Here is a 23,475-nt window from a genome sequence, read left to right on the forward strand (position 1 = left end):
AGCATCGACACATGCGAGCTTTTTTAAAAACACGTGCTCTGTGAATAGATCCACGCCACTGTGCTCAGTCTGGGCGAAAGATCGCTCATCCAAGTCTGAACTCACTGTGATCCAGAAAGAGAGTTAAGGATTTCATCACGCCCGAGAAGTCTCCTCTCGTTCCCGAGCAGAACGAGGCGAGGGCGGGAGTTCTGACACACGGCGTGTTAATGGACGTAGTAAAGCCAGTAGATGAGGTTAAAGAGGGAGAAGGTGCAGGGGAAAATAATCCGTGACCATCTGTCGATGGCGTTCACGTCGGTCAGGTCCGGGATTTTGATTTTCAGCTGCGAGGACCGCCTCCGCAGACGGGTCTTCTTCAGGTGCGCGTTCCTGTCCAGGCTGTGGCGGCCGGACTCCCGCGTCCCGCTGGGCTTCCGGTACTGGACGCCCGAGTTGTCGAACACCATGGAGGATGAGTTGTGCGTCTCGCTCACGGTGGTGGTGATCTCGTTGGCTCCCACCTCGTTGTGGATTTCCAGGGTCGTCAGCAGGATGTTACCCTGGGAGTCGACCTGGGAACGACAGGCAGCGGAGGAGGAGTTAGAAACGCGGCGGAGGCGTTGGGGTGACTGATGGCGAGTGTCTGGAGGCCCCGGGGCCGGGCCGGGCCGGGCCGCGCCGGGCCGGGCTGACGGATCACAGTCAGGGAAATGGAAAGCAGCCTTCAATAATCTGGTTTTTCCGTCCCAAAGTTAAATCGCTTCTCACAAATCAGCTCAAGGTTGGAGTGGACGGCTCCAACACTAATTCCACGACAACCATTTGTTCCCACATGAAAACAGATAAATCACTCAGACCCGTGTGCAGAAATAGAGGCACAAGATGAACACGGCGATACAGGAATGTGGTTATAAGGCATGAGGGGGAGTGACAAGGTGAATATTTGTTTTTTTTTTTTTCACTCCACTGCTGCAAAGTCAAGACACAAATGACCTGAGGTGTGAGAATTTCAGAGAACCAGCTCCTGCTGAACGTACGTGATCAAACTTTGAGCGCATTTATACAGCTGACACAAGCAAGAGCAACAAAACCTCAATGTTTTAATGTTTTGTAGAACCAAAATGAGAAGGCTACGTATTGAGATGCAAAAATGTAATGTTTTTCTTCTTTTTTTGTGTTGCTGGAAAATTAACAAAATGCAAATGTTTACTGAGCATTACAAACGTATGAGTTTTGCACCAAGGACTGTATGAAAATGTGCATCTCTACATTGTCCAAATGCAATAAGAGGGCTTTTTTTAGTCACTTTACACCAGAACAAACTCAACTGGAGCCACAAAACATGTTTAACCTTTAAAATGTGGCCGATGCAACTTATTAAGTCACAAATGGAGTTTTGCTGTATGTCCAAAAACTGGATCTTACACTGCTTTTCTGAAATTTCAATTACAGTTTCGCAAGGATGCACTGACACTACTTTATTAAAGGACGACTTGCTGATGCCGAGTGCCAATACCAGTACTTATCATATGATTTAAAGCCTAATTTAAACTCCAACCAAAGACTCCAGCTTTGGTTGAGTGCGATGGCAGATGAGCACATGATGGGAGTTTGTTTTTGTTCACTGTACACAATGTTCACAGGGAAATAAACCAAGTGAAAACACAGGCGGAGTCGGGCGGAGTCGGGTGTTGCGGATGGAGCTGGTGAGAGAAACGGCTGCTCTTGAGGAGATGCTGTGAGGTGAAACTTTGCTCCGCAGCGGCAAAGTGGGTCCACAGACGAGGAACGACAAGCAGTTGCGAACACTCACCCGACGTGAGTGACGGCGCTCTTGTACCTGATTGGACTGTTTAAGAGACGACGGCTTGCAATTCCCTCCTTCCAGCAGGGACTAGCCAGAAGAAACACAAACACAAACCCCTCGGTCTGAGCTGTTGAGTTTATCAGTGACGCTCAGACTTACACTGTTACATTTACATTGGCTTTTCAGCAAGTTTTGTGCAGTTTTCTTTATGAAAAATAAGCACAGCAGATGGAAAAGTGAGATTCGCTGCAATAATCTCTCAGTCAGGGCTGTAAAAACTCTTTCACTATCGGATTACATTATCGGGAATTTATTGCCTCATCAGCTTTATTAATGTCTGAAATTATTACATTATTGGTCTAACACCATAATGAGCTAAATGAAAGTGAACTCTTGTAAATAAATGGATAACAAACGGGTTTCCCAACAACGACTCATATTCAGGTAAGTACCAATCTTTTATCCTCGTCGATAATTTGATTTTGGAGAAATCGCTGAGTTATGACGATGAGACAGAAATCAAAATCTATCACATCTTCTACATTTGGAAGACTGTGATTACTGAATTTATCTACTTGTTGATATTCTTTTCACTGACCTGTATTTTTGTGCCGATTCCCATAATTTGACACTTGACTGGCACTATTTTACTCCTGCCTCCTTCTTCAGTTGCAGTTTAATGGCTCACACTTTATTTTTGGAAGGCATCTATATTTAACCAATTACAATTTGATGAGCATCGATTGACCTTAACGTCGGGGCTCCGGGTGCCAAGCCAGCGACGTGAGCACCGCTCAAGGCACATTTGGTTTGAAGCCAAATGAAAAAGCAGAGTCCAATAACTTGGAGGGGCCGGTTTGTCAGGTTTGCAGCGTGCTCGGTTATTACAGTGGCGGGAAACGGCGAGACAAAAGAAAGCATTTGTATGACAGTTAAACAGCCAAATCCAATGAGTGACAGTAACAGTGCACTACGAATAATTAGCAACCAGGTGCTGGAGAAAAAACACAAACACCTTCTGAATGGTGGGTTCTGGTACTGGAGGTCTTCAGGCAGGGCTGTCCGTTCAGGACCACCAGCAGCCATGTATGAAATTACTTTCATTATTTCATGCATCCTGTTTTTAATTTTATAATTTCTCCTCTAAATATGTCAATCTAAAATATAGCATTGTACTTTTCTTTTTCTTCATTTGGAAAATCTGAAAGATTCGGAATAATAATTTCTGTTCTAAACTTTCTTAACGTTTGTCACGTCTCACAACATCTCATAAATAGGTACATGAATTATAGCATCAGATTTAGGAAGCAACCCTTCACTAAACCATTCAGAAAAACTAAGAATACTTGTGTTTTCAGTATTTTCTTTCATGGACGGTGTAAACAGATCCACCTCAGTTGTGATTTCCTCAGAAACTTTGCTTATCAAACATGTTTCTACTGACAGAAGAAGAATTGTTCTAATTGTTCAAATAATCAACACATCATGAATTTCCTCACTCTATGTACATTGTTTAGATAAAATTAATGCTGGGCCATTGAATTACATTCAGCCTTGTTTTCTTTATTCAATTTTTTTTAGTTTAACCCTGTAAATTTCAATCAGAAGTAAAAAAAAAACAAAACAAAACAAAAAACGCTCAATTGTAATTTAACTTAATGCTTAATTTTAAAAGTGAGGCTTTTTTCCAGGTGAGTTTTCTCAACCTAAAGCTACTACACTCCACTACTACATACTACATTCTGGAAAATTTCTATCTCAAAATTTAAACTCTCAATAAGTAACGGGAACAACAAATCCAACCGTGATCAGGCTGGTGTTTGACTGAGGTCCTGACCTTGGGCTGCTCGAACTTGTTCCGGTCGTTATTTGCCTTCTGCGCCTTCTCGGCGAGTCTCTTCTGCATCTGAGGGCCTCGTCCGAAGAAGATGTAGTTGACGAAGGCGTACTCGAGCAGAGCCAGGAAGACGAAGACGAAGCAGCCCATCAGGTACAGATCGATAGCTTTGACATAAGGGATCTTGGGTAGCGTCTCCCTCAAATGCGTGTTGATGGTTGTCATTGTCAGCACAGTGGTGATCCCTGAGAGAAACCAAAATAATTACTGCAGCATTACAGAGATGAATTAGTTTGCCAGGGCACAGCCGCTGAAATGAAAGTAGACTCTTAAGAATAATAGGCTTTCTGCCAAGGTCCCTGAGCATGAGTCAGTTTCTCCATCTGCAGGTATGAATTCATCCAAAAACATCATAAGAGTTTTCAAAAAAAAAAAAAGAGAGAAAAGTGAACAAATGGAATCCTTGAGAAATATTTGGCATCCTGGATTCTCATACCATGAGTAGCAAGAAAATGCTCCGAGCAACAGCTCGTCAAACACACGACAAATGAACAGATTCTCAAAATGTGCAATAAACATTCATGTCGCCTTTCTCTCCGGAATACAACAATAATGTGTCGCGCTGTTGTTTCTTTCTATTGTGTGCCTCACAGAGGCAGCATTTCTCTCCATTCAGGCTTACATAATTTAAACTGAAACATCTGCACTGGAGTGTGTGTGTGTGTGTGTGTGTGTGTGTGTGTGTGTGTGTGTGTGTTGGAGTGTCGGGCACACGCCTTTGATTGCCGCTCAACAGAAGGACGAGTCAGAACTTAAACTCTCTGCGAGTTCATTGGAGACGACGGTTCGTCAAGGAGCTCCTCAGAGAAAGTGAGGATGGAAATGGAAATGAAAAGCCGGCAGTGACTCATCGCACACACACACACACACACACACACACACACACACACACACACACACACACACACACACACACACACACTGATTGAGTCCTGGACAACACACCGGGTGTAAATGCTGGCTAATGCGCATTAATCTCAGTGTGTGTCAGACAGAGGCCTTCAGAGCAAGGCTGCGTTCGAGTAGATGAACCACAGGAGTGTTTACTCAAGAGGCATGACCTCTACACACACACACACACACACACACACACACACACACACACACACACACACACACACACACACACACACGCAGAGTAGAAATGCTCCTGTTATTTATGTATAAGGTAGGGGGATTAAAAAGTCGCATCTCGGTGATGTTATACACGAGATTAGAGGAGAATAGAAATTCATGAGTTTGTCCATTTGGATATTGCGGCCATAAATTATTTTTTATTAAATTTGTCTTGGTAAGAGAGCCAGGCGTTTTGTTTCGCTGAAACTTTCAATTCCTGAAAACAAACTGTATATGAGCTCCACAATCAGCCCATTTGAATGAATTACAGTTGAATATCTATTTCTTCTTTAACTACGCCAGTACGAAGCGTAATATTTTACAGCTGCTGTAGACGGTCATGGTAACACACATCAAAAACGTAATTTTTCACAGCTCATATATGATATCTGAAAGGTATCCAGACACATTCAGATTCCACAGCACGGAGAAGTGAAAGCTGCAGTGAATCACCGCACCGACAGTGATTGAATTTGGACAGCTCACTGAGTGTAAATGCTTTCTAGTGGGCATTGATCTCTTTGTGTCTCAGACATCATTCCTCCAAACCAGGAGGTAATAGAGCAGGAGCGTTTCCTGAAGAGGAGAACGGAGAACCTCCACCTGCCGCCATCCACCTTACGGTGGGCGAGCCACTGAGAACTAATGATCGCTGCAATAATGAGCATGCAGACAGTATTTTAAGAGGGCAGCGTAACGGTCTCTTTTAAAGCTTCCTAAGGACATTCATGGAGTCTGGAAAACGTGTTGACACAGTGAATCAAGACTTCTTCCATTACATAAATTACAAACTAAAAAAACTCTCCAATTACACATCCGGCCACATGTCTATCATAAATATTAATTCTGCTAAATTTTGAATACAGAACAAGAATGTAAGTTATTTAAGAAGCAGAAGTCAGTGAGACGTTCATTCTTACTGTCAGGAATAGGTTGCAGTAAACACGCTTGGTTCTGCTCTTAAAGCACAATGTTTACCTATAGTGACAACAATATTAATGAAAAGTGGATAAAGCAGGTCATAACGAGGATTTTTTTATTGTTAATCCAACTTCTATGAGAACGTTTTATTGGTGTTAAATCTCTCCTCACTCTTTCCTTTGTCTGCTGGTCACTCACTCAAAGATAACAACAGGCTGGAGTGCGTCGTAAGAAGATGCTATAAAACTGCACAGAACACACTCAACGACCTCCATGATTTGTACAGGATGAAAACAATGAGAAAAAAAAGCTCATGAAGTCCAGCTTGACCACTGGTGTGAACCACTATAAATGCCTGCTCAGAGATAATACAGTTTACCTTGACCTTTTCTTCTCAACCACAATATACAGGATGCCAAAACATAAAATAAACAGTTTGAAATGGAGACTATCCAGTGTTCGGGCTTTATCTCGGCTTGAATAAAACATCAGCTACCTGCCTATGTCCGCTTTCTAGCGTTGAGATATCAGTGGTCACGAGCAGACCGGCCTCCGTCCGCGACAACACAACAGACATCTGCCTGTAGCTGAAACCACAGCTCTGAGGGTCAGCGCGCTCCACGGGACACGTCATACCTAATGCAACTCTGGCTGCCGAGGCGTCATAATTTATCCAGAATGACACCCAGGACAGGATGGTGATGAGGATGGAGGGCATGTACGTCTGCAGGATGAAGTATCCGATGTTTCGCTTCAGCTTGAAGCTCAAAGACAGCCGAGGGTAGGCACCTGCAGGGCGAGAAGGCAGAGAACGACAAGGCATCAGGCGCCGGGGAAAGGAGACAGAGGCTCATCAAGCTACCTGCTCAAATGAGGAATGTTGCATTTGGAGTAAGAAAAGCTTGATAAGACTGAGTTATAGCAGCTAGTTTGTGGTTGGCTGTGTTGAAACATGCTTGTGTTATACTGAACAGAGGTGCCGTCATGGACAGCAAAAATATTCTGAGAAAACTCTTGGTTTAAGGCTGAAGCAAAATGGACAACTTTTCTGTGGTGGAATTAATAGAAAAACTGCAAAATACACCGGCAGTATACAACATATCCTCTCATGGAGAAAACGTCCATTTCAGGGAGGGTCTTCAAATGAAGTCACACCCAGCGTCCGTGGCTTCACGGTGCTAAACTGACCTGCCTGCAGCTCACAGCTCTCACCAACAGAAAGCATTTATAACCTCATAAACAAATGACCTGACAGCGGAGGGCAGAACGGCAACACTCCTCTGATAAAGCCTCGGCAGCTGGTGTCTTTACAGACGTTTACAGACAGTTGTTAAATGAGGAGGCGATGCAGGGCAATGTAAACATCGCCACGCTACAACCGTTTAATCAAAGTTATTCAATACTTTCCATAAAACGCTAGAATCTCTCAGTTTCAACATATTATATGCAGCTTATGATCCACTTTCGATCCAACACTTCGACCAGACTCTTTTGGAACTGAGGTCGTCAATATGAACGGTTCAAGCGTTTAAAGTGTAAAAGCAATTGTCTAATGTGTGAAACAGATGAAAATCTGTAAAGTCATCTACTCACATGTTGAAGTGTAACGTACATACAAGTGAAGCGTGTGCTGATGTGCGTGTTTGTACTGTGTAAATGTAAAATACTGAAAAATGCATGCAGCAATGCTAATTAACCACGGGATTTTAAACTGTGTAGTCTGTATTCCGATTTTAAAATGCTGAATTGTGTGGTAAGAAGTATGAATTTACAGAAAGCAAAGGGAACACGGACATGTTAACGTGGACGGTTATGGAACGTCAAGTCGACGTTCACGGTGCCCATAAGTGCTCCAGAGAGTTCGCTGCGTCCGGACACTGACTGAAATGAGCTGAAATGAGCTGAAATAGCCCTCGCGGTATCACCTCCCGGGGGGATGTTTGGACAGTATCCATCCTGAATGTCATTAATTCAGCAGACTAATCACTGTTTTGGTGCCTCTGAGTTATTGTATTATAAGAGAATAATTCATGCTGCCTGCGCTCTTCTTCAAGAATCCATTATATTGCTGTACGTTCAGCCCCCCCATTTGTTATCGAGAGCTTGAAGAAAAAAGGGGGTAATTGCTTCTCCATTATTATTCGCAGCTTTGATGAGAGAGGCTGGAGAGGGATGCAAATATTATAATCAAGGAAGTGCAATTTGTAAATGGCAAGAAGATGATACAGGAATTTTGCTGGTATTGGTGAAACTTTTTGGAGGAGACGAAATGTTCCGGCTGAAGTTTCAAAACTGCATTCGCGACTTCAAAGTTTAAATAGTCTTCGCTTCACATTTCACTGCAAATAAATGGTGGTTTAAATACTACTTGGAGGGAAATTGTATCCAACATCAGTCTAATGGGGCTCAGCTGCGAGAGGTGACACTAATAACAGTGTGTGATCTAAGTCCTATCGCATTTAGAGGCGTCCTCAGTTGCTTACACCCATACAATCAGTGGAAAGCACAGGGACGGCGGTATCTGTACCAACAAAGAGCCTGTCTGTCCTCTCTCACTGTGTAGGTATCCTGACGGCGTGCTGGACTCTGAGTGTCTGCATGGCAGACTGTAATCCCACTGCTGATGCTTTTTAAGCTCGATATAAAAATGTACATTTTGGATTTGTCCATTATTTTTAATGAGATTCATTTTAATTCGGGTTCTCAGCATAGGAAAATGTATTAATATCAATAGTTCCCTATCAGAATGCAGTACATGCATACAGAATTTTGACATTTTAATGTATTTCTTGTCTTTATGAAATCAAAAAAGATCCACCAAAAAGCACCATAAAATGTTTTTCTCTACAGGATCTGCTGCAGTAGCAACATCAGCAGCAAAAACAATAAAGCTTTTCAGTGCTACATTGCATTATATTATATTTTCATCAGGGCATATTGCTATATAAATGGCACATTTCAGGTTTTTAATTTTTATTTTAAATCTCGGTGCCCGGTTTTCTTTCCTTATATTGTCTTTTCTTTGTTTTCATTCAATTTGGCTGAGATATTCTGTCTATATTCTCTGTTTTCTTTTCTTCTTGGTGATATACGTATGTCGACACCGTAGGAGGGCAGGCAAGACAAAATTTCGATTTTCACCGAGTGTCTTGTACGTACAGCAGCACTGACAATAAAGCTCACTTTGAAAAAAATGTAGAAGATGCAGGAACTGTAGCAGCTTGTTTCAGAGGGTGAGCAGGAATTTGTATGTACTGAGCATCACACGACTTTCCAAATGAAATAAGAACAAGTTTGCAGAACAAGCGCGGTAAAGGTCGCTGCATCACCTGTGGAAAAGACCACGTTCCTGGAGACCAGCTTGTAGTCGACGATGGAGAACTGCGGCAGCTCGATGCGCGTCACTCCGGTCACAGCGGTGTCTCCTCCTTTCCAGTAGAACTCGATATCATCTGTCGTGTAACCGTCTGCAGGAGAACACGGCGTCAGGTATGATTCCCCCGAGTGGAAATGCACTGGAGTCCACCACCCAAAATTAATCATGTATTTTTATTTGCTTAAGTGAAATGCGCAGGTCTGGTAGCTACAGGTGATTTATGGCGTGTCCCATGAATCACGCAGCTTGCTTTCTGTAACTGCTGATTGCATTGGATGTAAATCTTCCTGGGCATGTGTGTCACCGCGACCACATGCATTTATGTCACATACGTCGGATCCATAATTGTCAATAATGTTATGGCGGCGCAGATAGCCCAACATGTCATCATGGCTGATGAAGGTGAATCTATCACCGCCGCCGTCTGCTGCGGAGATCCCGGCCTGGTTAGAGCCTCTCTGTGTGAATGAAGCCGTTTTAAGTGGGGAGGCTGCGGTGAGCAATCTCGCTGAGACACGACAGGTTAATAAATCCTGAGCAATTCAGCCTTCTGTGCAGTTTGTGTCTCGGTGAGATGACAGAACTTTTTTTATGAGAATCACCGTGCCGTTCATATTTTTAAGTGATGAAAAAGTCGCGGCGTCTGCTGTATTTCTTTGCTTAAAAACAAGACGCAAGGCCTTCGACTCACAGCTCTCGATTTCCAGAGTGCAGTTCTGCTCATCCAGCGGGTATCGCCGCAGATCCATCATGCAGGCTGCTGTTGTGGTGATTCTGGGACAAAAACAAGCAAGAGAGCAGCAGATTCCTTATAAACTCAGTGGATATCCTGCATGAGAGGAGGCTTGAGCAAGCGTGGCTCATTTATGTGCGATGCAAATGAATTTCACCATCGTTTGTTTGAAGGGGAAACTCCCTGGCAAAAAGCTTGTAGAGGCACTTCCAGACTCAACAGAGCTGCATTATACTGCGAATCCAATTCTGAGCCGCAGTCCAAACAAACACATGACGCGAGTTATGAGATGCGAGCCGCTGTATTAGTGTTTGATTGCGCTGAACTGCAGCTTAAATGGTTTCAACAAAACAAATAAGGCTTTTTGCCACTCCATTTGTCTGAGGCACTTTGGAGAGCGTCGTGATGGAGCGAAAGCCAAGAATAAATGCACACAATAACCCTTTGGAGATGGATTGCTACCTAATTAATGAAAGCGCCACCGAAGGTCAGGAGGGATGGTGAAATCTTGCAAATACATCAGTTTCTCCAAGAGGTGTAAATCATTCCAATTGGATCAAACGGAGTGAAATCCACAACTCATTTACCTGTCCGCCAAAGAGGAATGCATCAGCTATGCAGAATTTGAGGAGACACGGAACAGCATATGAATTTTATCGGGCTGAATGCCACTTTAACGGTAACCGGAAACAGGCATAAAAACAGTTGTTGTTTAAACTTTAAAGACTTCTTGACAGATTTTTCAGGGCGTTTGTGGCATAAACATGACGTAGGATCTACTAATACCACTTTGTGCCATGAGATGGTGTATTTATACTGCTCTGCTTTCAGTATAAAACAAAAGCAGGCGTCCACACCATGTTCGCACTTGTGAGCTTGGGCAGCACTAAAAACAAGTTAATATTAATGTTTTGTTCCAGTGGTGGAAAAAGCTGTTGGAGAGTGAAGGAATTAAGTTTCACGCGATCTTGAGTAGTTCCTGTAGGTCAGTAAACAGCCATCAGTGCACACACAGCTTATTGTATAATGCGACTGAGTGTGTTATTTTCCACTGAACGACGCGGGAAGATGTGATCATTGCCCATGAAAGCCGACAGCCAGCTGTTCATTGACGACGTTTCCTTTGAGTCAAAATATCAATCTCATTCATGCACGTCTTCATCTCAGTTCAGCTATTTAATTTACCGCTGCGGTGACAACCGCAGCTAAACTGTCATACGTGAGGATGACAAAATCACAGAATCGATTCAATGCATAGAGAAATCTAGATGCAATCTGTTTAAATGCAATCATTACCAACTTATTGATCATACTGTATTACAATACAAGACTTTAGTTTGCCTTATTATACCTATGAACGTGGGACTGTGGTCTGTAAAGGCACGTTTCTTTACAGTCTGAAAACACGTCTCGGCCTCACGCAGTGGAACCCTCACGCCTTTGTTCAACATTCAGATTGTCTCAGCGGCTGCTAACCTGAGGCCGTAGAGCACCGTGCCGTCCGGGTGGAGCCGAATCATCCGGTTCTTGACGGTGACGCCGTGCACAAAGGACTTCTTGTCGTTGAGGAAGTAGGTGTCAGGAACCCAGAGCTGGTCGGCAACTCTGTTGTCCAGGGTCAGGTTGAGAGGAATCCCTGCATAGGACAGCCTCTTATCTCTCCAGTACTGCTGGAAGTACATGGTCAAAGTGTAGTCCTGTAAAAATAACACAGGATGGTTATGTAGTTATATTTCAGAGGAAATAATCTAAATAATCTTATTCTATTCCAAACTTATGAGGTGGCTAAGTTCAGCATTTGTGTCTGCAGCCTGCTGCTCTGGATAGATTTTTTTTTTTTTTTTTTTTTTTTCCCCACAAAAGTGATATTTATAGAATTGTCAGTCTGCCCTGGGTGACCATATTTCAAGACCAGCCTCTGCAAAACGTGAAAAAAAAAAAAAAAAAAAAAAACCCTCCTGAGCTGCTCTGTGTGCTGGACTGCCACTGGCCCCTCAAACTATAGATTTCCATTATTGCAGGCACAGCAAGGCACGCTGGGTTTCTGCTTAGCACTTTCCCCTTTTCTCTTCCAGATAGATAGATTGATAAATAGATATCATTGCATATTACCAGCCATACATGCGGTGGCATCAATAATTTACCGGGCATTCATTCTCAGCTCGCTCCACAAGTTGATCCATCAAAGAGAAAAGCTTTTTCAGGCCTTTAATGGAGCTCTTTAGTAGCTCGCTTGGCTTTGTTCTGCTGACTAATGTTCTCTTAAATAAATAAGCATGTCTTGGGAAATAAACAAAAACTTGGCTGGGCTGAAAATGCCTGTCCTCTGGTGCAATGGCATATTCATAATATAGGGCTCAAAAACGCCTACATTCAAAAAATCAATACTGGAATTTCCCTTCTCAACACTAAACTAATTATTGCTTGGAGTAGGTGTGTATGTGTGTGTGTGTGGCTTCTCCCTTCAAAAGTGCTGACCTGATTTTGACAGAGCAAAGAAATGCATTATTTTCCGTTGATTCCTTCATTACTCTGTACACAACGGGCTGCAGCAGCGGCGCAGCTGGATCAGGCACGATTGACAAACTGAGAGCTCGGCTTGTGTTTGGAATAATTTACACAATGTGATGTGACAGTACAATATCGTATTGATTCCCATGAATAATTCAGCGTGTGTATACGTGTGTACAGTCAGAATACATATTTATTCTCTTTAATTGATGTCAGGAGGTTCTCTCTAGTTACTGAGACTGTGTGGGTTTTTATTTGTTTGCTCGCTGGCCGTACAGGAGGGGTTTTTTTTTTTTCTCTTTTCCTCGTCAGACTTCTGTAGCGAACGCACCGTGTTTTCTGAAAATCCTTGGCTTGAGACATTCATTGTTGTGCCTTTTTAGAAATGCCCTCCCAATTCTCTTTCACCCCTGGGAACAGAAGATGCCCTCATTATGTTTCCTCCCACATGCAGTGGAGGTGTGGGCCGGGTGAATCAGCTCTGCACAGCAGCTCTCCTACTCCAGAAACGGAGCCCGTCCACCAGCACACTCCCTCTGTGTCTGGACCGCCGCTATTTTAGTTTTGTGATCCTCTTTTTCTCCCACTTCAGCCGTCCTTCTTTGCCACCTTAAACATTTCTCAGAAACAAAGCTGTACCCCGTCACAGTCGCTGTAAACACAGTACTGTACTCCCGCCCCGCCACCCGTCGCCGGTGCCGTCTCCATCCAGCAGGGATCCTCAGGAATATGTTTTTCAGGCCTGCGCTCACGACCCACAGAGGCCTTTTACTGCGTGTACCGGATGGAGAGGGTACACTGAGGTCAGCTCTTGTCCAATGCAGGCTTTTGGCTCCTCAGAAAGTGACTCATGAACTACAACATGTCACGCGCTAAATTGATAGTTTGGTGCAAAGCCGACCTATTTCAGCCCCGTGCTGTCTGCAGCGGTGGCTGAAAGAACAGGACGGAAAGGCAAGTTCACCTCCTTAGAAACCACAATTGCTTTTTTTTCAAGGTTCTGAAAATTGCAAGGTGCCGACAAAGAGTGAAAAAGTTGGCATTCAGACACATATGGAGGTTGGGACATGTGTATTTGAAGATCTGAGTCCTTAAAACATGTAGGACAAAACTTTGGTCATATGCAGGAAAACTGTGGGACAGCTGAGTACGAAGTGTTTCTTAACAAAACAGACTCGTGTTTCGGCCATGGTTTACCAGGTACTTCATTGAATAGCAAACACCATATGAAATATCAAAATATCTCATTTTCACACATTCTCACAAGACTTCCACAAAGGTCAAAGTGCTGTTGACTGATTTTTCACAGTTCCTCAAGAGACTCAAGCTACGATAGCTACATTTTTTTTCAGTCTCTTTATTCTATTATCTCACTGTTACGCCTTGGAAATGACACCAACTGTGCCAAAATGCAGAGATCTTTTCCATTTATAAGAGAAGACTCACGACTGAAGAGGACAGTAAATCAGTGCGACAAACACCGAATGAAGAACTGCAGAGTCTGGACTTGGTCACACGTAATTATGACCCAGGTACAGATTTTCAGAGTAGCCGACTACACCCTACACTGCTGCACCCATCCATTCATCTTCTACACCTGCCTCCTCCAATTCTGGTCTGTGGGAATCTGGAGTCTTTCCCAGTTCACTCTGGATGAAAGGCTGCGGTGCAACCTGCACAGGTCAACACTTCTCCACAGGGACAAGACATGAAGCGTCAGAACACACATCTACACCGAAGGGCAACTCAATCAATCCAACATCCAAAGTGAGAACATGCAAACTTGAAACAGAAAGAAGTCCAGGAGCAAACTGAATGTCGAAATCAGCATGCAAGTTATTCTGCCTGAGTTAGCATCTCCAAAGTGTTAGCTTGGGACTATAAAGCAACCGACTGCAAAGCCACATGTTGTAAATACCTGCAGAGGACTGTTTGTCTGATTTGGGGTGGTGTTGTCTGTTGTCAGACACGCGGACCGCGAGAGACAGGAAGAGGTCTGTTCTCAGCACCAGTGAGTAAATGAGACCCAGTGGGAGGACGCCACTGTCGTGTCATCCTCGGCTCGGAGAGTTCAGTCTCGTACTCAGACACGGTTACTGTGTGCCAGTCAAACATCGTCCACGTCAACTTAACGCCAACGGATCTGCTGGGAATACAGGAATAGCGCACGGAGAAGCCTGCCCCCTGCGAGAGCGCGCTCCTTCGTCACTCCAGAAGACAGTCAAGTGTTCCCAGCAGGTTCTTAAAAGTGCGCTGGATGTGTTTCACAAACCATGCGTTTAATAATTTCAGGCTCTGTGTCCTCCCACACAGTATTTAACAGGCTTTTCATTAAACTATTTTACTCTTCTCGCTGTCTCAAGAAGAGATGAAGAAATGTAAAAGTGAGCCACACTTGGTTCTTCAGTTTGGTTTAAATGGATGCATGAATTTGATATGAACTCTTAAAGCTTGAATAAGTCTGTTTTTTACCACCTTTTTGATGAAGATAATTCGAAGTGAAGCCAATTTGCGACCGTCATCTAATCACTACTAAAAGCTGCATGACTATTTTGGGGTCACTCTGTTAGGTAACTTTGAATAAAATCTGTATATCTTCAAAATATCCAACAATCACTCCAGAACCACCTTATTATGACCATATTGCAACAATGCATCATCAGTTATCAATAAAATAGTTCCAATGAATCTTGCTGATGAACCTCCCGAGATGGAGACACTGGACTGGTATAGTGTTATGGTTTATGATGACGTTGAAGTTCTGACTGCTTTTGAAGCTTTTTCAATATAATGAGAGCTAACCAGGTTGAATATAAGTGGGATAGAAAATAAAAGTGGAAAGAACACAGAAGTTGAAGGGTTGGCTTGTAAAACCTCCACAAACGTGACAAAACACGCTGAAATGCTGTTGAGAATCTGTGCTGTTCCTTTTTATATATATATATATATATATATATATATATATATATATATATATATATATATATATATACACACACATATATATGTGTATATATATATATATATACATATATATATATACATATATATATACATACATATATATGTGTATATATATATATATATATATATATATATATATATATATATATATATATATATATATATATATATACACACATATGTATTGTTGTTGTTGTTATTGATGTTTCCGAGGCCCAGCAGTGCCGTTTCCCTCCACCACAAACAGGGACTTGGATGTTACATTTCATGCAAATGTACAATTAGATTAAACACCACTTTTCCTGTCATGAATTCCTAAAAGAACTGATATTATCTCTTTTTTGGTCAAACACTCCGCAGCCGAAGGTTTAACCTGTGAAAGAACATAAAGTCCCATTTATATCTTAAGCATCCATGACAAATACAATGGTTCTGCTGCACACAGACTTTATATTCCTGTCGGGCCGCATCCAGCTATTGTGTAACACTAAAGGCAGTGTTGTTCCAGCACAGTGTGAAGCTCAGCATATATAAAGGACGACTCTAGTATTTCTAGCTGAGTTCTCCTTACCTTATGAGCAGCTCGAGCCCGGGGCTTTTCCACACGTCGTGTGGCTGACTTATTAACAAAGGCCTTCAATATAAATCTGTGAGAACATCTGTAGTCTGAGTTTTTTAAGGGTAACGCTCCCTCCAGGCAGAAGGTGGATAATGTTAAAGTGTCAAAATAGATGGGAGTTTTAGCACATGATGGATTGGTCTTCCAGCTGACTCATACTGAGGCTACTGAATAAATGTGTAACAGCACCACTGGGAGTATCTGCTTCGCGGCTTTAGGGTGCTTTATGCGCACGGCCAGGTGCTTCTCTGCAAAGTGTAGGAGCTGCGAAGGAGTGATTCTCTTTAAAGGGGTAAAAACACAAGATCCCTGTTCCTCGAGTGCGGATTGTGTAACTTGATCGTCAGGGGGACGAAAGATTATTAAAAATAACAACAGGATGGAGACGGGTGCAGAGCTGTCTTAATTTTTAAGCTAAAAATAAAGGAATGGAGCCAGTAAAGCGAGAAATATATTAATAATCTTATCTCCTAGACAACAAGCTCTGCAGCTCGCCCACACAGGCTATAATGGGCCAATACCTTGTGTGACTCTGGCTGTTTGAAAGCGTGCAGCCAACACCTTTATGGTCTCCTCTGCTCAGAGGTGGAAACAGCAAGTTCTCCTTTTGTACGTCCAAGTCAACAAAGGCCGGTGTGCAGACATACTGCTGAAAACAGCTGAATACGGCCGGGTTTAAAATAAAGCATAAAGCAAATGTTACAGCAAACACTGGAAAAACAGCCACAGATTCAGTTGCTAAATCAAGCTTGATTTCAGATTCTTTGCTGCGTTGAATGTCTGTGGCTGAGCAGCCAGCAGCAGTTCAACTAAAACACAGACAAAAGAAAACAAGTTCTCTCTTTGGGCTTCTTGCCATCAAAAGTTTCAGGGTCACATTTAAATATCCAAAAGCAGCTCATTAGTGCATTCATAAGAGCTACAATAACAAGCCTACGAAGCATCAATCAGCGTCAACACTCCAGCACAGACGCACCAATCACTCGGACCCATTTCAGGTCCTTTACTGTAACTTCTTTGTGTATTATTAGTAATAATAAATCACTGGTGACGGTATTATTTATATTTAGCAGAAATTTGGTACGCGAGTTCTGAACGTAATCATTTCACTACTTTCAACATTTAAAATCTCAACTAAAATCTGTTTATTTCACAGAAAGTATCCTGATATACTGGTATTCCATGAGGTGCTGGTCGTGGCTTTTACCATCTATGCATAAAATTCAATTAAACTATAATATTATTAACTATCTTCTACATTTTGATCTTGCATAATTTCCAGTAGTTTATGCTGTATTTTTTTGTTTTTGTTTTTGTTATGTGGTTTATTAAAGTTTTATCTGACAATCTGTAGACTATCCCTGCAGAGTTCATCTTAGCTTAGTTTATTTCTGGAGTTTGTGTAAGTACCGTATTTAGGTATCAGGAAGCATGTAGTTATGGAATCAGTTGTGCACAAGAAGCTATCAAACTGCTAAACACTCGATAAATCTAGTTTTTGTTCAATAAGTACACCTGATTTGTATCCATGGCAGGGTGACAACAAGCTGTTACTACTACTTTTTTAAACATCATTGGATCTGAGTCCTCAGTGAGACACAAAACATCAAGACACAGCTGAAATCAGTGAAGACAGTCAGTCAATCAGTGTTGTCCCTGCTAAAAACTTCAACATTATTCCCAGTGACAATTCAAAAAAGTGTCCAGTGGCCGTGTCTTGATGATGACAAATGAAATAATATGTCTCAGACTCAAACCATTAACATGTATGACATTACATATGCATTCGTAGATTTAAATACAGACCAGTTCATTTAAATTTAAAAAAATGATAATTAATTAATTAATACGGTGCACTGCATTAGTTTTGTTGCCACATGCAGTTTTATTATCGGCTGACTATCAGAGTTGGGTGTAAAAAATGCAGCTAAACTGCAGATAATTCAGAGAGACGTGGCTTCCCTGCTCCTGTGGACACTGGGGGAAGTCAGGGAGCTACACCACTAACAGGATCTCGTTGAAGCGTATTAAAAAAAAAAAAAAAAAAGACGGACGTGCACTGCATTGCAGATCTAATCGCTCTCTTTTCTCCACACTCCTTTTACAGCCCGACTCTACACTAAGCAGCAGTGCTGATTTACTAAACACAGTCACCGATCCCATCAACAGATTAAAAGTTACTGCAAATAGCACACATGCATGTTCACACGCTACCGTCCCTGAAACACAGCCAGTCAGCAACTGTCGCCTTTTCAATGAGTGTTTGTGGCAAAAAGTCAGAGTCTGAAGCTTCTCCGGCTGAGGACTGTCTCGGGGTTTACAGAGGACAGATGTCTCTTCGTTCAGGCTGTCCGGTGGACGAATGACAGATCTCATGTTCACTCAGACGTCAACGCGGAGCATTTCCTGATCTGACCGGACACCGCGCACGCCACACGCCCAGGCTGCCGGTAGAGTCACTGTGTCAAATTTTCACCACTGTTCACTCACAATTACAGGTTTTTGAACAAAATTCCGGCAGGAAGGAAGCAGGGAAACATTGTGCAGAAGAATATAAAGACGCCGTTCATCCTCTCAACGTCTCCGCCTGCATTAGTGACCGGCCACAAGCTCCTTGTTTAGGCTAAGCTGACTCTAAGACGATGTTCTCCCCTCTGGAAACTCCTCTAATGTAGAGTCTGCTTGTGCGACTACACCTGAGGTTATTAAACTGTTGAGAGAAGTAGGTCAGAGGTGTTCAGAGCCGTGACGAATGGGCTGAAAGTCACAGGAGAAATCACGTGAGCAAAGCTGAAATCACTGTAAATGCGGTAAATCTGAGAAAATGAGGTCTTGGTTTTCGTCTCCTGCTCATCGGGACTTCAATCATTTTTTGATACTGTCATGATGATGGTGATTTGCAGTGTTGGGAGTAACGAGTAATCAAACTAATTACTTCTCCAGCGTTAGGACGCCGTTACCGTCACTGACAATATGAGGCGCGGTCCCGTTACTACAATTCACCGCTTTCAGCTGGTTGACCATTTTCAGCTCTGAGCCAGCGGAGCGTGGAGTCTGTTTACAGAATGAAGGAAGCGTATTGGGGAAAAGTGACAGAGACATGGCCACAGAGAGCCTCAATGGCAGCTTTTAAATGGAAGTACACACATCTGTTGACAATGTTTTAACATTCTTTTACAAATATAGAAATGTTACTTACAGTTACAAAAGAAAATTTGATTGATGTCATTTCATTTCATTCATCAAATATTCAGTTTTACAAGAAATAATTCTTCTTAAAGTTCCATTAAGAGGGCAGCCAAATTCTTTGACATATTTAAACACATTTTTCTAAGTAACACGATGGTTACTCTGCCTAGTAATCAGTTATTTTTAAAATATTGTAAATAAGTTACTTTTTTGAAAAAGTAACTAGTAACTATGACGAATTACTTTTTGAGAGTGACTTGCTCAACACTAGTTTTTGTAAAAAAAAAAAAAAAAAATTAAAGGGCAACAGCCATGTCTCAAGTGTTTAACATTCACACACTCTTACAAGCCTGTTATTTAGTATTTCGGAGGAAGATGCTTCTCCTCTAAATCCCACATCGGTGCATCGATGAAGCAAAGCAGTAAATTGGTATTTAGGAGCCATCATTGTTTTGCTATCTCATTTTCTGCATGTGACAACACAGAACAATAACAGTGACAACAAAATGGCAGGGAAGACCTTCTCATTGTGGATTGCCCTCTCTAGTTTAAACTATCTTGATTTGCAGAAAATGTTCGACAGAACTCTCTTTGCGACGTGACTGAGGGATTTCTTCTGGAGTTTAAGTTGTCATGTCAGAAAACAAGCAACATCTTTGTGTGGTTGCAGGTTTTTGAACAAGCAGGAGATCAGGAATGCAGCCAAAAGGTCATCGATCCTTGAGAAAGTGCAAACCAGTCAATCTTATTCTGCCCCTGTTGTGTTTCACGTCATCTCATGACAGCTCTCGCTCTTGGTTTTTTTCTGATTCTATGGTCTGAAGAGGTGGTGCAGGTCCCATCACAACGAGACCTGCAACTGGCACATATTGGCACAATTAACGTAACAATGTACATTTCTACCCGCAGAATAATAACTGAGTCAGAGTAATAGTCGAGAACTTTGAGCAACTTTGGATCTTTGCAGATGGATGTAGCTCTAACTCTGGGGGTTAAAAACATAAAAAACTCACTGTGTGCCTGCTGGTTACTCATGTCTGAGAATAACATTACAGTATGCGCCTCACAATAGAGTATTTTAAAACAAAAACCATGAAGACATTTGCTATTAGAACTGTGGCGTTGCATTGGAGAAAGACAGTTGCATTAATAGTGTTGCATAAGAAAATCAGCGGTGTATTCCAGTCTCTAGGTAAGTTTAGATATGCAAATTATATGACTACATTTGTTTTTATTTCTCACACTTGATGCCACTTTATAGTGAATGAATGGGAAATAGGATGGACAAGCAAACCTAAACACTAACATGAAAGACTTCTTGATCTACAACATGTGACTGCACTTTAAGGTTTTTGATCAATGGAAAAAATGTTAAGCAGCATTTCTAAACATTTATGGAACACTTATTGATATCCCTGATGCTTTAACCCCACAGAGTGATTAAAAGATATTCTAAGTCTCTGAAATTGGTGCAGATAAGCACCAATTTTAAACAACATTATCCTGATCTTAAAAATTATCTGATTTGGAAACATTTCTCAGTCGATTTCTGTACAGAAAAAGGAACACACTGCAGATTACCTCCATCCTCCCACTTGTATTGATGACCAACTTGAAGCATTGGGGTATATTTGCTAATGACATACTGTCACTTGTGCATGTTTTCAGATTTGGGTTGATTTTGTGACCATCATCTCTATGCAAATGTAACTTTGGAAGCAATACTAGAAAATACAAAAGTTGTAAAATATGGGTTCTTGTCACATTAAGGATGAATGCAATGTGTTTTACATTGCGATATCAGTGCTTATTGCAGTGTTAAGAGAGTTTCTGTGTGCACACAGCTCTACAACGCTCCACTGAACAAAATGTGAGGAGAAGCTACAAATGAAAGTCCTGTCTTGAGGGGGAATTTTAATGCCGCTTGAACAGAAAGAAACAGTTTTGCTGTTTAGGACACCAGGAACACTCACACGGTGTTTCAGTGGTCGTGGCTGCTCAGAATCCTGATGAAAGTGAGCTAAAGCCTCAGGCATTTAGAAAATTGAACTGAACTGTGACACAAGGTCACTTTGCCTCCTTAAGTCCTACAGACCAAGCAGTCTGATCCTGTATTCCTGGGTGTTTAAAAGTGTCCACTCCATCAGACTGGTAAAGAGATTTCTGGCAAAAAAAAAAAAAAAAAAAAAAAAAAAAAATCTGCTTTCCTACAGCGCATCATGGAGACGGCGTCTTCTCGGTCTCAAACCATTTTTAACACATATTCAATGACCACTGGTCATGTGTTCTCTCAATGCCTTCCGTTTCAGGAAGATTAGACTGTGATGGAGATTTCTAGTGAGTGCATGCTTCCTTGACTTGTAGTGCTTACAGAGATATTTTTTGTAAACAACCGTAGCCCTCACACTCCGATGTGTGGGAAACCGCCAATGCTTTGTCTAGAATTCACTTTTCCTGATAATCTTAGCTTAGCAGCTGCGGGCACTAGCAGGAATCTTCCTGGATCCAGCTAACGGCTTTGGGCAGTCAAGGTCCCTGTTATTGGAGACTTGTACGTCCCAGCGAGGGCAGAACTCACCCTGTTACTCTGTTGACTGTGTGACTTCTCCTGCTGTACAGCATAATAAAAGAGACCACAAAGAACTCACCGGCTGACGCCCTTTATTAAATAAAATTTCCATTACAAGACGTATGCCTTCTGTCTCCATCTGCATGTCTGGAACTATTGCATTAACATTGACTCTGATGCACATTATGCTTCCACACTGCGTGACGAAGCAGATAGAAACTTTAGTTAAAAGTGGGCAAACTGACATTACGACTGACCAAACAGGTGCTTGAATCCACTGACTGGATTGAGGCTTTCCAAGCCAGTGAGTGGATAAAGTAATAAATGTTTCTCTTTACGAGGTCTGCGTGTTTGAAAAGGGACGTGAAGTGGAGACATGTCCACTATAGCAGCTATAGGTGGGCTGATGCTAATGCTCATGCTAATGCAACGATTCATTCTACGTCACACAATAACAACAAAGCTCAGCTTGAATCCTTTTTCAGGGTTTTTTTTTGTGAGAACATTTTTGGGGGCTTTTTGGACAGTTTTTTGAGAACAATTATAATTTTCATTTCATGAGTGTTTGTTATTATTTCATGATCCCTTAGCAATAGCCTACAAGTTTGAATGAGCCTTAAAGGTGGAAAATGTCTTATATCTTTATGTAATGGGTTTCAGCGTTGAGTCCAATCTCTTTTTAGATGGGCACCAAGAGTTTGAACTGTTTGATCTTATTGATTGTGGCTTGCGAGAGCTTCAGCTATTGTTGTCTTTGCTATTTTATCCAAGAATATTCAACCGGCTGCTTCTTCTTTTGTTTGGATGAAGAAAAGTCAGATGATGTGGTGGATCAAAACGCCATCATGTCAGACAAAACTGTGTTTATACGTTTTACAGGAATGTCCGAAATGTTTCATTTGATATGTTTTCCTACTTTTATCGTTTCAAAATATTGAACTGTATAGAGAGGAAACATGTAAAATGTAAGCTTTATTTTCTCTACAGTTTACTAATCTGGGCTCAAAGAAACACATGGTGTCCCAGAATAAAAATTCACTTTATGGATTTTGGATTGGCAGCCAAAAAAAACATCCATACTTGAATGTATTGTGATTCTTGGCTGCTTGCTCGCCAGTTGCTGAGACTGTTAATACCTTTTTCTATTCAGCCAGATACTGTAGCTGTTCTTTGAGCTATTTGGTGATAATGTTTTTTTTTTATTCTAATCATTGGGTTTGTCATGATTGATATTGAATCCTAATTCTTTACTGTACTGCAGAGCATACCACCAAATTATTGCCCAGATCGGAATGAGAAAAGGGTAAATTTTCCACAGTCATTTCTGGTGGCACATCCTTTTTTTTCAACAAAATTAGAATCATCCTCATTAGGAGTCAATATACAACGCCTTCTAAAATCTATCTATCAGTGAAATAGTTTGATACTGATGAAAAAGCAATCCCCAGGCATTTCTGCACTTCGCTTTAGAATATATCTTGGATTTATGCGCTTGTCATAACCGCACTCATAAATATTGGAAATCAAAGCTAACTCAATTAGAAAAGAGGAATCTTGGTGTTAAAGCAGCAGTGAGGGCTCAGCTCCTTTGTGGTTCCCACCAAAACCACAGCGTGCTGCAGCCGCCGCCGCTGTGAAGAGACGCATTAAAATGCACTACGGGTACATTTCATCACATATACTTGTCAGGCCGGCGTGTCAGGGGCTATTTCCTCGCTGCGCCACGTGACCGGGCATCGAGCACCATCAGCACTTTATGCCGTTGATAGATGGCATACAGACATTAAGCTG

General features: G+C 42.0%; 1 protein-coding gene across 4 annotated transcripts in view; it reads right to left on the reverse strand.

Moving 5' to 3' along the window:
- Nucleotides 1–206: 206 nt before the first annotated feature.
- Nucleotides 207–23,475, reverse strand: part of gabrb3 (gamma-aminobutyric acid type A receptor subunit beta3) — a 52,767-nt gene continuing 29,498 nt past the window's right edge. For 3 of the 4 annotated variants that reach the window (XM_030083050.1, XM_030083053.1, XM_030083051.1), the window contains exons 4-9: nt 11,309–11,529; nt 9,791–9,873; nt 9,053–9,190; nt 6,360–6,512; nt 3,627–3,871; nt 207–554 (exon numbers count right to left, since the gene is read on the reverse strand). In XM_030083050.1, coding sequence (XP_029938910.1) covers nt 207–554; nt 3,627–3,871; nt 6,360–6,512; nt 9,053–9,190; nt 9,791–9,873; nt 11,309–11,529 — 1,188 coding nt within the window. The remainder of the gene's footprint in view (nt 555–3,626; nt 3,872–6,359; nt 6,513–9,052; nt 9,191–9,790; nt 9,874–11,308; nt 11,530–23,475) is intronic. The other variant, XM_030083052.1, reaches the window with a different exon arrangement.

The sequence above is a fragment of the Salarias fasciatus genome, chromosome 23, assembly GCF_902148845.1.
Source record: "Salarias fasciatus chromosome 23, fSalaFa1.1, whole genome shotgun sequence".
NCBI lineage: Eukaryota > Metazoa > Chordata > Actinopteri > Blenniiformes > Blenniidae > Salarias > Salarias fasciatus.